Source organism: Bos mutus, chromosome 8 (assembly GCF_027580195.1).
Source record: "Bos mutus isolate GX-2022 chromosome 8, NWIPB_WYAK_1.1, whole genome shotgun sequence".
Lineage (NCBI taxonomy): Eukaryota > Metazoa > Chordata > Mammalia > Artiodactyla > Bovidae > Bos > Bos mutus.
The window spans coordinates 101,999,074-102,014,508 of record NC_091624.1 but is presented as its reverse complement, the minus strand read 5'-3'; the positions used below and the strand labels follow the sequence as shown (position 1 = coordinate 102,014,508).

Genomic DNA, 15,435 nt, shown 5'->3' with positions numbered 1-15,435 from the left:
GTAAAGAAATAGAGGAAAACAACAGAATGGGAAAGACTAGAGATCTCTTCAAGAAAATTAGAGATACCAAGGGAACATTTCATGCAAAGATGGGCACAATAAAGGACAGAAATTGTATGGACCTAACAGAAGCAGAAATATTAAGAAGAGGTGGCAAGAATACCCAGAACTTTATTAAATTCTTCACGACCCAGATAATCACGATGGTGTGATCACTCACCTAGAGCCAGACATCCTGGAATGGGAAGTCAAGTGTGCCTTAGGAAGCATCACTATGAACAAAGCTACTGGAGGTGATGGAATTCCAGTTGAGCTATTTCAAATCCTAAAAGATGACGCTGTGAAAGTGCTGCACTTAATGTGCCAGCAAATTTGGAACACTCAACAGTGTCCACAGGACTGGAAAAGGTCAGTTTTCCTTCCAATCCCAAAGAAAGGCAATGCCAAAGAATGCTCTAACTACTGCACAATTGCACTCATTTCACACGCTAGCAAAGTAATGCTCAAAATTCTCCATGATAGACTTCAACAGTATGTGAACCATGAACTTCAAGATGTTCAAGCTGATTTAGAAAATGCAGAGGAACCAGAGATCAAATTGCCACCATCCGCTGGATCATCTAAAAAGCGAGAGAGTTCCAGAAATCTTCTACTTCTGCTTTATTGACTATGCCAAAGCCTTTGACTGTGTGGATCACAACAGACTGTGAAAAATTCTTAAACAGATGAGAATACCAGACCACGAGATGATAAAAGAGGTATCAAGTGAACAGTGGATGCCCAGGAACCTCGGCACACTTCAAACCTTTATTTGTTATAACTTGCATATTGTGAGATAGTTAATAGGAAATATGTTTCAGTCCAGAATAAACTCTGGTGTCAGTCCAAGGGCCACAACAATGTTTTTTCAGTGTTCCTCAGTCCATGGGGTTTCTCAGGAAAGAATACTCGAGTGGGTTGCCATTTCTTCCTCCAGGGGATCTTCCCGACCCAGGGTTTGAACCTGCATTGGCAGGCAGATTTCTTTACCACTGAGCCACCTGGGAAGCTGTTTTCAATGCCAAATAAGGACAAAAGTGTAGCAGTGAGGGTTTTTTTAGCCAAGAAATTATTTCAATATAAAAATACATTCTATGTGACCTGTCTTTTTTTTTTTTAAAGAATGATATTGATAGTAAATAGCAATTTGTTGGTCTATTAATTTTTAAAGAATTTACTTAGTAAAATTAAAAAGTTGGAAAATCTAAATTGGTTCTCCTTATTTGTTTACTGGGCTGTGAAAATTAAAAGATTTTGTCCAGCTGAGAAGATCCTCTGAAATCTCAGAGGAAATGCCCCTAAGAAAGAAATTCCCTACCTGTAAAGAGTGCCTCTGGGATTGCATTTTCTATCTTTAATCTTTTTCCATCCTTATTTTTAAATTGAGGTATAATTAACATATTAGTTTCAGGTGTAGAACATACTGATTTACTTTTTTTAGTTGTGGTAAAACATACCTACCAAATGTACCATTTTAACCATTTGTAGGTGTTCAGTTCAATGGCATAAAATACACTCACATTCTTGTGCAACTATCACCACCATCCATCTCTAGAACCTCTTTTTTTTGGCCATGCTGCATGGCATGTGGGATCCTAGCTCCCCAACCAAGGATCGAACCTGTGTCCCTTGCCTTGGAAACTCGGAATCTTAATCACTGGATCTCTAGGGAAGCACCTGTTGCTGCTGTTGTTGCGACATTCAGGTGTGTCTGACTCTTTGCGACCCCCATGGACAGCAGCAAGCCAGGCTTCGTGGTCCTTCACCATCTCCCAGAGTTTGTTCAAACTCATGTCCGTTCAGTTGTTGATGAACCTTTCTAATCTTCCCAAAGAGAAACCCTAACTTCCTATTCCCCTTCCTTTCAGCCCCTAGCAACCCCCATTCTACCTTCAGTCTCTGAATCATGATTCTAGGTACCGCATATAAGTGCAATCATACACTGCTTTCTTTTTTGTATCAGGCTCATTTCATGTTGTGTTAATTTCTGCTGTACAGCAGAGTCCGCCAGTCATATATATTTATTCTTTTCTGTGATGGTTTATCATAGGATATTGAATATGGCTCCTCCTACTAAAGAGATAATAATCTCTTTATTATACTAAACATCTCTTAGAGATGTTTTTAAACTTTTGGACAACTCTTATTTGTACTGAAGCTCTTTCAACAATAGGATGGTTGGCCCAAGGGCAAATCTTGCCAGCTTTCTGTGTTTACTCATCTGTAAAACTGTTCTGAGTTCTGTTCTATCATTTAAACACATCCAAGCAGATCTGCCTCTTATAAAGGTGGCCACTGCTATTCAGTTTCTATCAGTATTCCTAATATGTAATGTAGGCCCAGCATTGCATGTAAAAACTTCCCAGTTTTCATGCATTGGCTAATTCCATTGGGCCAGATGTGACATATTTGCAGGCCCCATCTTGCCCACAGGCTACCAGGTAGCATCTCTGCTAGGGTTTAACAAAACCACATTTTAGTGTGACTTCATTGATTCATTGATGTAATAAATGTTTACCGAGTCTCTACTACAGGCTAGGTTACACATATAACATATAGTTTTTAAAATACAAAATAGGAGAGACAGTGTTGCAGCATAAATGTTATAACTGAACAAAATAATGACTTTTATTAAGCACATATGTGCCAGGGAGTTTTAAGCGCTTCATCTGTATTAACTCATTGAACCTGACTAGGAACCTATACAGTAGGCACTCTCATCGTCTTCATTTTAAATATGCAAAAGACAAGCACAGAGTGGTCAAATTGCTTGTCTGGCCACACAGCTGGAAACTGTTAAGGATGGATTTGAACCCCGCTTGATGCTTGAGCCCAGGTCTTGACTGGGACAGGGAGTGGCTGGTATAGGATAACCTGTGGATTTATGAAGATCTCTGGAAGAGGTAACTTTTGCTTTGCCTTCAAGGGTGATTTCAGCAAACAAGGTGGGGAGGGCAATCCAGGCAGAGGAAATAATTTGAGCCTGGGATCAAACACAATATTGGCAGGAAATGAGTCTGAAAGAGGTCTCAAGGTCGCCAATGCCATTTTTCAACTGTTTGTTTTCAGGTGAGGTATCAGCTCATCGACAGCTTATGTCTCAGTACTAACCGCAAGGGAGAGGATGGCGTTGAAGCAGAAGGGTATTTTACAAGCTCCAGAGAGCGAAGCGCGCCCGAAGCCCTGCCGGCCTACCCGAGACCACCGACGGGGACTACAAGTCCCGTCATGCAGCGGGGCGCGCCGGGAGCCCCGGGCCGGCCCCACCCCTCCACAGGCCCCGCCCTTGCCCCGCCCCTCTCGCCCGTAGCCCCCTCCCGCCCGGTCAGCCCCAAAGAGTTGCCCGGTGGCCGCGGCAGACGGAAGCCGAGCGAGAACCTCGGCGGCGGCAGGATGGGAGACTCCAAAGTGAAAGTGGCCGTCCGGATCCGGCCCATGAACCGAAGAGGTGAGAGCCCAGATCGCCCGGGGCCGCCGCGGCGGAGGCGGCAGGTGCCTGGCGCGCCCTTCCCTTGGCCCCGGCCGCCGTGTGGGGTCCGGCCGGCCCCGCCCCTGAAATCCGCGTCCGGGCGAGGGGGGCGGCCAGCGCACCCCGAAACCTCGTCCCCCGCGCCCGCCCCGCCTGCGCGGGACGCCCCTCCCCTCGCCGGCACCGAGTCCCGGGGCGCCGCGGGCTCCACGTCCCATCCCGCTGCCCTTCCGCCGGTGCTCCCGCCCCGCTGCCCTTTCGCCCTCCCGTCTCCCTGCCCTTCTAGGAGTGCGCCCGCATCCAGCGCCCCGGGCTCGCTTCCTCCTTCCCCACCCGGTCCCGGGTCCCGTGCCCCGCGTGCCCCTGCTCGCGGCCCTCCAGCTGTCAGAGCGGCCCCGCCCCGGGGGTCCTCGCCCTCCGGCCTGGCCGGGACAGCCGGGGACCCCCAGGCCTCACGTCGGTGGCCCAGGCGTCCAGACCCCGCACCCCCGTGGCTCGCGGCAGGAAAGAGAGCAGGGAGTTGGGCTTATTCCTGAGAAAGCGCTCTAGAGAAAAACTCCTTCTTTTTGGTGTTTCACTTTAATATCCCTTTTAACCTGGACGGTCAGAAGGACTTGTAAATACTTTGATTGAACTTGGGGAGAGGAGTTGCCCGCCCCCACCCCATCCCCCGCTTTTTTTTTTTTTTTTTGACTGTTGAGAAAGTTTTGCTTTTGCTTGAAGTCATATTCGTCATCTCTCAACAATAAATAGCTTAGGTGCCAAGATTCTTGTGAAATTGTATCTTTCAGGCATTCTCTCAATTCTGCAGGGAGGGTAGAGAAAGCAGATAAACCGAGTACATTTTAAATCCTCTTTAGAAAAGAGTCAGATGGAGTAGAGAAAACCTAACTCAAGTCAGAAGAGGTGGGCTGGGCCTTGGCTTTAATGCTTAACTAGGCTCGTGACGGGACAAGTTACTTTAAATGAGATATTGAAAACACCTCCTATACCAGGTAATACTAGTGGGGGGGGGAAATCATTAGAGTCCCAGGAGATGACTTTTCAATTGGTAAGGCTCTCAGTGCGAATATTCGTGTAAAGTAACAGAATCATTAAGTCGTTTTCACAACTTATTTGTTCATAGTTCAGTGTGGTTTAGGTCTGTGTAGAAATTGGTTTGCTTTCTGGTTGTCTTTGCTGTATGTTGAGACACACAGATCAACAGGTTGACTCACTGGCTTTTTTTTTTTTTTTTGAGTTGGTGATTCCTCCTGTCGTTGCTTGGTTGGCTAAAGGCTGTCAGATGACACACAAGAATTTTTCCCTAAGAACTTAACTACTTTACCTTCTCAAAGAGTGCACGTTTTGGGTCTTCAGTCTTGGCCTCACCAGCTGCACACTCTGACAAAATGAAAGAACTTAGATGAACTATGAAAGTTTCCGAAAGCTTCTGGTCTTAAAGCAGTTCAGGCAGCTTTATTTCAGTTCATTTCAAGCATATTACCATCACAGTGATTTAGAAACAAAACAAAACACGAAGCCACAGAAAAGGCAAAGTAGCTGGGATTTGAGTCTGTAAGGGTGATTTCAGCACTTTTAAAAAATTTCCTGTTCACTGAAAACTTGGGAAATGTCAGTGCTAAAAAGAGGCAGTTAACTCTCAATTAAAATTCTTCATTCTTTCCCTCCCCTGCTTTGAATTTCAGTTTTCCAGGGGAAGTACTATCCTTTTTACTTACACATAGTCATTGATTAGATTGTAAGCGTCAGTATTAGAGTTTCAAGGGATGCATAGAGTAATACTTACAGTTTTGGAGTAGACGTTAGCTGTTCTTTTGAACTCATTTTAAAATTAAGGTGTAAGCATAGATCCTTTACCCTTTAAATAGAAGTGCATTATTTGTGGTAAACTGCCTCTTTGATTTAGTGCCATCTCTTACAGTTCCTGAGTGCATGTGGACTTTTTTTTTTCCAGTGATTGTTATAGATAATTAAAAGTGGTTCTATTTCTGTTTTGTCCTAAAGGAGTCATTTACATACATCTCGAGGATCTAGTGGAATACAATGGAGTGGAATTCTGAAGCCAGTGATTTTTAAACTGCTGTGTAGAGTTTGCTTAAAAAGGCTAAAACCAAGCCATATTCCTTTCCAGTAATTATGAAAAAAATTATTTGACCAATTATTACTTCTGGGAAAACTAATGTATTAAGTAATAGTATATAATTATGGTGAATGGTAAACTTTTCGTCATAATTGTTTCTCCCTTGGCAGATTAGTGCCAGAAGCAATCTCAGAAATGACTCTTCACCAGTGAGAATGAGATGAGACTGGATTCCTGGGATGATGTAGTTTTACTCTATAAAGACTTACTTATTTTGTATAATATTTTTCTCTTTTATTTTTCTTCTATTAAAAAAATTTTTTTTAATTGGAAGATAATTGCTTTACAATATTGTGTTGGTTTCTGCCATGTATCATTCTGAATGATTCTTGGAATCCCATTAGCTACCTGTTGAGGAAAATCTTAAATTGGCAAAAAGTTTCTAGTGTACCATTAAGTTCTTCATGTGATTCAGTATCTGACTGGGCTTAGGTATTAAGGTGGATGGTTGGTTTCTTTCCATTTGCTAAACTTTATGTGGGCTTGGGGAACTTAGTTATTTGAACATTCAGCTTTAGGTCTACTTCAGTAATAGCAAGAATTGTAATGATTAATGAATATGCATTTGTCGGGAATATATTTCTTGTTATACATTTTAACATTATACTAAGAAAACAAAAAATAAAAAGGAAGAAGTCTCCAACATTCTTTGACCATAACAATTCACACTCGTTTTCTTATTTTCATTTCAGTTTGTATTCACATGCCTGTGTAATTTTACATAGTTTTAATACTACGACTTTTTTTTTTTTGCTTTTTTCCTCTGAAGTATGAACTTGAACAGCTGAAGTCAAAGGGGTTAAGCTTGTTTTGTCATGAGATCTGGGAGTTCTGTTTGCAGTTCTGTTTGTTTGTCTTTTCATGTCATCTCTGAGATGTGTATAGCTCACCAAGTAACCTGGCTGTGTTCTGTGTACTGTAAGGAACACCTGTTCATACATTATTAACCAATCTAATTATTAAATGAGCCGAAGTTTTACACGAATAACTGATGGCACTAGTTAGGTCAGCGACATCTCCTGTTCAGTAATTTGATGTTTTATAACTTTAGATGGCTTAAAAAATATTTAATATTCATTGAATGCCTGCCAGGTGCCTACCTTATATTAGATAGTATGGGATTTTATTGCCTTCCCTCAAGGGACTTCCTGTGGCTTAAATGTGTGTGAGATTAACTATCAAAATAAATCTAGGTAAAAAACTGTTTGGGAAATGTATTTGCTGTCTACCTAACCTGAGGTGTGATGAAACCAAAAATTACATTAGAAATTTAGCTAGAAAGAAGAAAAAAACAGTGAAATGGGTTATTTTGGGTGTTAGGAAGCATGGTCAATACGTTTATTTTAGCAGGGATTTCTCAAGGGTTTGGTTTGCATTTCAGTACTTGATGCAGTGAAAGTCACAGAGAAGAATCATCATTATGGTGAAAGATACAAAGACTAATGTCAAGTAGAAGTCAGTGCTTAAGTGAATTACAGTCTACTATCTCAGTGGATAAGATATTTATAGACGTTAAAAATGATGAAAATCAAAACCATTTAACAAGGAAGACTTCCTTATGTTAGAAAAAGCAGAATGTAAAACAGTATGTGTAACTGTATGGCTGGACCTACTATTATAGTACTACTATGTAAAAATACCAACAGGAACGGGCAAGGGCTAGAAAGAAATGTGGAAAAATGAGATTGGGTGTTCTTGTTGGGGGAATTTTATTTCCTAAACACTTTCTCTTAGTGTTGGCTGCTATTAGAGCATTCATATTTTTAACGTGTGCTTTACAGTGGGGCTTCCTAGGTGGTTCATTCATTAGGACTCTGGGCTTCCTCTGCAGTGGGCACAAGTTTGATTCCTGATCAGGGAACTAAAATCCTGCATGCTCCGTGGCATGGCCAAGAGAAACGAAATAAATACAGTGCGCTTTATGTTGTATGCTCATGAGGAAATGATTGTCCTATGAAAAGATAGGATTACAAGGTAAAAACACCTGTAGCAGATTGCTAGTGACTAAATGCCAGGTGTATGAGAGGGAGATGTAGGAATTTAGAAAGATCCCTCAAAGCCTGGTGATTAGGGAAGTCTTCTCTGTGGAGGGAGGGAGCTTGTGGTTGGAACAGGTTTCCCGTGGGAGAAGAGAGGAGTAGGGGAAATTGGTTCTTTGAGAAGGAAGTACGGCCTGAGAGCAAAGGCACAAGGGGAGGCTCAGAGTTGAGGTAAGCCTGCCAGGGAGGAGGGCTCTGTCAAGGGGACAAGAGACAGGTGAGATTAGAAAGATCAGGCGAGGCTGCAGGGGGCCCAAAAGTCTAGCTTCAGGGTGGCAGGTCCATGTGCCCCGTTCAGCTTTTTATTAATAGAACTTTGTGTGGGTCTCAAGACTCAAGCATGATGAGAAAGATAGCCAGATCTCAGGGCAGGTTGCAAAGCCTGGGTAAGGTAAGCTGATTCGGGGCATCGCTGGGCAATGTGGTGAAAAACGAAGCCACCAGAGAGGAAGGAGACCAGTCAACACCAAGTGAGCAGGCGTGAATCCAAAGACAGATGAGGGAGGGAGGGCCAAAAGGGAGAGGACGTATGTATATCTATGGCTGATTCGTGTTGAGGTTTGACAGAAGGCAGCAAAATTCTGTAAAGGAATTATCCTTCAATAATAATAATAATAATAAAAAGGCGAAACTGGGACTGTAGGAGGACCCTGTTGGAAGGACTGTTGGAAGACCCCGGTGGTCAGTGAGGAAGCACATGGTGATCCCCGGGAAGGCAAGGTGCGGTGTGGGGCGGGAGGATCTGTTTGAAACAGGAAGGTATTTTCTGACTTGGAACCCACTGCTGGTTCTGAAGCGTTCTCAGAGAGAGAGAACTGGTGTTGGAGTTAGGGATTAGGGGTGACTGTGGATGGAAATTTCTGATATATTTTCTGAAACAGAAGACTCTTGTTCTCTTAGCATCTGCTCGATATGCTAATAGAGGACGAGACACATCTATCACAACATTCTTCTGTTTCTACTGTCAGCTCAATGACTGAAAGTGGGATTTATACGCATTGGACCAGAGGCTTTGGGGGAAGAAAGTACAAGTTTATCAAATCAAAATTTGTTTGAATTGGCATTTTATGTTCATCCCTCCCCACTGCTCCATTCCCCTACCCCCCTGCCTCGACTCGCACTTCCATAAAACAGTGACCAGTGACAGCTTTTCCATTTCTTAAGTTCTGAAGATGGAAGAAACCACCGGCAAAACTATTGGTTAAGCAGATGAATTGAGCTGCTTACTGGGTGGAAATGGATTTATTATTGATCTCTGTGCTCGCTGATCAGTTTCCCTTTGTATTCAAAAGAGCATGTTCTTAAAGCTTGGCAGGCAGAAGCAGTGTAATCATTAGGAAAGTGTCTGAAACTGGCTGGTGTAAGGGACATGAAGTCCACAACTTAACTGGTACTGGGCTTTAACTCTCAGAAGCTGGTGGTATCTTTAAAAGCTGGTATTGGCTCGGAAGGTAAAGAATCTGCCTGCAGTGTAGGAGACCCAGTTCAATCCTAGGGTCAGGAAGATCCCCTGGAGGAGGAAATGGCTACCTACTCCAGTCTTCTTGCCTGGAGAATCCCATGGACAGAGGAGCCTGGCAGGCTACAGTCCATGGGGTCACAAAGAGTCAGACACGACAGAATGACTAATAGACGGAATGAATTAGCCTATTCAATTTAACATGTGTTGATTGGAGGAAAATTTCTATTTGTGAGCTACAGAGTTCATTCCTTTTTATACATTGTTCTTGAAATAAGTTTGAAAGGTGGTTACAGAATTTCTATTGAACACAATCTCAGAGAAGTTAGGTAACTTGCCCAGAATTACAAAACCAGGATTTTGAAGCCTGAATTTCTTCTGTTTTGCCATTAAAGCTTGTGCTTTTACTACTATATCAGACATGATGATCTTTAGAGGGATGCTGCATTCCTGAGTTTGTGTAATTTTCAAAGATGTGCACGATATATGAAAAGCATAAGTCAGATCTTTGACCAACAGAACGTACTGTCTGGTTGGTAGTAAGAGGTACACAAGGTGAGTCAGTTATAAGGATACAGTACATGCATGCTATATGCTAAGTTGGCTTCAGTTCAACTCTTTGCGACTCTATGGACTGTGGCCTGCCAGGCTCCTCTGTCTATGGGATTCTCTAGAAGAATACTGGAGTGGGTTGCTGTGCCCTCCTCCAGAAGATCTTCCCAAGTCTCTTATGTCTCTTTCACCGGCAGGTGGGTTCACACAGACACACACAAGAATACAGTACACAAGTCAGCAATAGTGCTTTTTTTTTTTGGCCTTGCCAGACGGCGTGTGGAATCTTAGTTCCCTGACCAGGATTTGAACCTCTGCCCCCTGCACTTGAAGCATGGAGTGCCAGGGAAGTCCCAACAGTGTCTTATGAATTAAAGAAATGGGGGTGGGACTTGAAAATGATGAGGAATGGGTTGAAGGCAATTGACCAGGAGGAAGACAAGGCAAGTGGGGTGCATAGCATGAGTTGTTGAACTTAGCAAAAGGTGGATGCAGGAATTAGCCAGATATTTGCAAGAACAGTGGGGAATTTAGCTGTAAAAGTTCAAACAACAGGAAGCATACAGTATCTGTGTAAATAACAGTTAAAGAGAGTACTGAACTAGATTATTTTGGTCAATCTTTCCAAAAATGCTAGGAGAATTTATACGATAACTCATTTTACAGACAAAATGGAAACTTGGACAGAGTTACTACTTGCACCAAATCACATGATTATCAGGTAGAGGAACGGAGGATTGGAATCTGGGCAGTTCAACTCTGGAGCCACAGCCTTTAAATTCTGTGCTTTCTCGGAAAAGCTGGAAGAATGTGGCGAGTGGGGGACGAGAGGAGTGATGGAAGGTGGCTTCACTGAAATCAAGAGGTTTGTGGGGAGCAGAGCAGAATGAAGTTACTGAAGTGAGGCTCAGGCAGATTCAGGGGGGATCTCGGACAGGATAAGGGGTGCAGTGACTGTAGGTTTGTTTTAGGTAAAGTTGGTGTGTAACATATTAGTTCCAGGTGTACAACTTAACTCTTAAAACGTGATCCCTACAATAAGTCTAGTAACCATGTCACCAAACAGTTAGCTCCCTTCACCCAGTTTACCAGCCTCCAGCCCTCTTCTCCTCTGTAACCACTGGTCTGTCCTCTGTGTCTGTGAGTTTTATTTTATATTCTTCATATTTATATTTTTTATATAAATGAAATCATACCGTGTTTGATTTGCTTAGTGCAGTACATTCCTCGGAGTCCATCTGTGGTGTCGCAAATGTCTAGGTTTTTGAAAGGGGCAGTGGCGCTGTTACAGAGATGCTCTCGGAGGAGAAATTAAGGTCTGCATCTTTACCTTGCTCACAAGCTGATACATGAGCTTGTTGCTGTTAGATGGATGCTGGTGAAAGACACAGGACTTTGGGGTCAGATTTTGCCTGCAGATCCCACAGGAGTGATGTGGAGGGGTCCAGCAATGTGGATGCTGAGCAATCAGTGGGTTTGGGTTGCATCTGAGGAGCACTGAGCTGGGGAACCCCATTGCTCTTAAGCGGTGAGCAAACCTGCTATTTGTCCTGGAAGTTGCTGGCTGGGACCGCACTCCTGAGAGGTGGGCGAGGCAAAGTGCCTGTGTGGCCTTGCATTTCAAGGTGTGAAAGCAGCCAGGATTTAGGAAATACAGTGCAAGTTGCTCAGTTGTGTCCGACTCTTTGCGACCCCATGAACTATACAGTCCGTGGAATTCTCTAAGCCAGAATACTGGAGTGGGTAGCCTTTCCCTTCTCCACGGATCAAACCCAGGTCTCCCGCATTGCAGGCGGATTCTTACCAACTGAGCCATAGGGGAAGCCCTAGGAAATTTGGGATGACTGCAGAGCTTCCAGTTTAGATGACTAAGTGAATGAGTGCTGGTGTCACCAATTGAGATCTGAAATGTGGGAGAAGCAGGTTTTAAGGTAGAGGTATGGGCAGTTATGAGCTCTATTGTTAGACATTCAACCGTATTTAGTCAGTGCTGATCACGTGCCACCCACTGCACCTACAACTTCAGATAAGATGTAGTGCATGCCTGGAAGAAATGTAACAGACTTGTTGAGTTTTAGGTTCTGAAGTGCAGCCAAGGGGTGGATCGAGAAAGCTGTTGTACAGGAGGCTGAAAATAAGGGACTGGACTTTCGGGTAGATTTGGACGTTGTTACTATATTTAGAAGATCTTATAGAATACCAAATCAAGGCATGTTCCTGAAGGAGGAAGTCACAGAGGCTGAGAAGACAGGCATAAGGAAAAGCAGGTGAAAGGAATGTGGTGGCCCAGGGTGAAGAATGGCAGAAGAATAATTTTGACTGAATGAATGAATTCCTGTTGGTGTGTTGGTAGTGGGCCGAGAAATCAGTGTGTGTGCTCATATGGAGGCAGTGAGCATACGTGAGTTTTCTTTCAAGAAATGCCATATAGAAAGCCATGGTAAAGAATGGTCTTCTGGAGATGAGCAACAGGCCCCCCCGCTCCCCACCAACCCAAGACTGGGAATTGTTTGAGCCTTTTTATCAATAGAGAGAAATAGTCAATAGAGTGGGGAATTTTTGAAATATAGAGGGAAGAGGATAATTATACAATGGGGAAGCCTTAGAGTGTTTGATTTTCTTGGTGAGGTAGAATGTGAGGTTATTAACTGTGAGTGAGAATTGGGTTGGCTGGTTCTTCAAAGTCGTGATTAACTAGAAGTGTGGCTGAGGGACTTGAACCATAGTTTACATCCATCGATGGTGGTGGGACCATTCCTTCTGAGCTGTTTTGAGATGAATTCACCTATCAAAAGTGTGTAATTCAGTGGCTTTTAGTGTATTTGCAGAGTTGTGCAATGATCACCACTATCGGATTCCAGAACATTTTTTATCGTCCCTATGGGAGACACTCTCTGGTTAGCGGTTACTCTCCATCCACCCCCACTCCCATCTCCTCCCCTCTCCCCACAGCCCCTAATCTACTTCTTGTCTCTGTGGATTTCCCTATTCTGGACATTCATATAAATGGAATCACATGATTTATGGACTTTTGTATCTGACTCCTTTCCCTTGGCATAAGTCCTTTAGGACTTATCCATGATGTAGCATGAATCAACAGTTCATTCCTTTTTAAGGCTGAATGATATTCTGTGGGGCTTACCTGATGGCTCAGATGGTAAAGAATCCGCCTGGAATGTGGGAGACCTGGGTTTAATCCCTGGGTTGGGAAGATCCCCTGGAGGAGGGATGGAAACCCACTCCAGTATCCTTGCCTGGGGAATCCCCAAGGACTGAGGAGCCTGGCGGACGGCAGTCCACGGGGTCCCAGAGAATCAGGCTGAGTGACTAAGCACAGCACAGCAATATTCTGTGACGTGGATGTGCTGCGCTTGGATGCCCCTTCTCAGTTGATAGGCATCTGGCTTGTTCCCAGTTTTTGGCTATTAATGAATCATGAACATTTGTGTAATGTAATAATAAGTTATTGTGTATTTTCATGTCTCTTGCGTATGTATAAACATAGAAGTGGAATTTCTGGGTCATGTAGTAACTCTAACTTCTGCGGAACTGCTAGACGGTCTTCCAGAGTTACTGCACTGTTTTACATTGCCTCCAACAATGTGTGAGGGTTTCAGTTTCTACATGTCTTCCCCGTCAGTTTTATTGTCCTTCTTTTTGATTGCCATCCTAATGGGTGTGAAGTGGAGTCTCATTATGATTTTTGATTTGCTTGTCCCCAATGTCTAATAATCTTAATTAAGCATCTTTTCATGTGTCTTTTGGCATTTGTATATATTTTCAGAGATCTCTATTCAAACCCTATTCTTATTTTTTAAATTGGGTTATCTTTTTTTTTTTTTTAATTATTATTGAATTCTTAGAGTTCTTTATATGTTCTGGATGCCAGTCCGGTAACAGATATGTGATTTGCAGATATTTTCTTGAGCATGTGGGTTGCCTTTTCATTCTTTCAGTGGTGTCCTTTGAAGCACAAAAGTTTTTCATTTTGATGTGGTCCAATTTATCTGGTTTTTCCTTTTGTTGCTTGCGCTTTTGATTTGATTGCTAAGAAACCAGTGCCTAACTCACAGTCATGTGGATTTAATGTGTATATTTTCTAAGCGTTTTATAGTTTTAGCTGATGCATTTATTTAGGTCTTTGATTTGTTTGGAGTTAGTTTTTAAAATTTATTTTTGTTGGCTGTGTGGCTTATGGGATGTCAGTTCCCTGGACCCTTGGCCGCAGAAGCCCGGAATCCTAGCCATCAGGACACCAGGAAACCCCTGGAATTACTTTTTGAATGAGGGTGAGGTAGAAATCAATTTGATCTTTCCGCATGTAGATACACAATTATCCTAGCGCCCTTTGTTGAAATGACCATATTTTCCCCTTGGATTGTCTTGGCACCCTTGTTGAAAATTAGTTGACCATAAATGTGACAGCATATATCTGGATTCTCAGTTCTATTCCATTGATTTATATGTCTGTTCTTAGGTTAGTACCCCACTGTCTGATTAGTATAGCTTTGTAGTAAGTTTGAAACTGGTAACACTGGTCTTTCTGGTTCTTCTTTTTTCAAGATAAATTTGTTTATTCTGGTTTTGCCTTCCACGTTTTTAAAGACCTACTTCCTAACCCTGTGAAGTCGATTGGTTTCTTGAAAATAGACTCAAGAGTATTTCAGTTGTTTTGGTGTTATCATCTCTCTTCCCCTTACCAGGCGTCTTGTCTAGGATTTTCCCTCAGTCCTCAGTTATTTCTTTAGCCGTATTAGAACTCAGTTACATTTTATCTTTTGTTTATTGAATAGATTCTCATGTTCAGTGGTAAAAACATAGAAGTAGGTGATTAGGATATTTTATATATCTCTTACTAGAAAGCAAACTACTTCTTTGTTTTTTTTTCCTGTGTGGCATCACATCCCTTTTTTTCTGCTTGGGTCATTGTTCGTGTCCAGTTGTGTCCAGCTCTTTGTGACCCCGTGGACTGCAGCTCACCAGGCCTCCCTGGCATCACATCCTTTTTTTCTCCTTGGGTCAGTGTGCCTCAAAAGGGGCCCAAGCCACTTGTAATTATAGTAAAGAACTATAAGACTTATTTCCTATTCTTATAAGACTACTACATTCCCTTTGGGAAAACAAGCTCTTCCATACACAGACATGTAAAAATACTAAGTTTATGACACAGATTATTGAAAATAGAACTATATAAAGCATGCAAAATTTGCAATCTAAGATGTGACTCTTACAGATATCAATAATTTACTATCTTCCTTTTAAAAATGGACAATTGTGAATTTAACAGTAAGTTATAGATAGGTAAAGGGAGGTTTATTTGTATTTCTGAGTAGGTTTGGTCTGAAAATTATTATTAATTTTCTGGAGAATTAGGCAGATTACTGAATGGACAACTCGGAATTATTTTGTCCGCTCTGAGAATGATGCATCTCCCCAGACAGAACATGAGTTATGTAAAGGGAGTCTCCCAGGCCCTGCCCATCTTTGACTATGATGTCATTGGAGACAGAGCCATCGCATTGAAGAAAGACTCATTTCAAATTATTATTCACTTTTACAAGGTGACTAATTTGCTGGCTGAGTAAACTGAATTGTCAGCTGTTAATATTTTATTCATCTTGAGGAACTTGACCTAGAAAAAGATCCTGTTTGGAAAATAATATGGAGTCTTCAATGTTAGTGGAGTAAATTTCTATCTGTCCGTCTTTTTCTAAGGACCGTGGATACATCAAAG

General features: G+C 42.5%; 1 protein-coding gene across 2 annotated transcripts in view; it reads left to right on the top strand.

Annotated features, from left to right (window-relative positions):
- The first annotated feature begins 3,337 nt into the window (after positions 1-3,337).
- The window catches only part of KIF13B (kinesin family member 13B), a 209,436-nt gene continuing 197,338 nt past the window's right edge, over positions 3,338-15,435 (top strand). For both annotated transcript variants that reach the window (XM_070376014.1, XM_070376013.1), the window contains exon 1: positions 3,338-3,487. In XM_070376014.1, the coding sequence (XP_070232115.1) occupies positions 3,433-3,487 (55 nt within the window). In that variant the 5' untranslated portion in view covers positions 3,338-3,432. The remainder of the gene's footprint in view (positions 3,488-15,435) is intronic.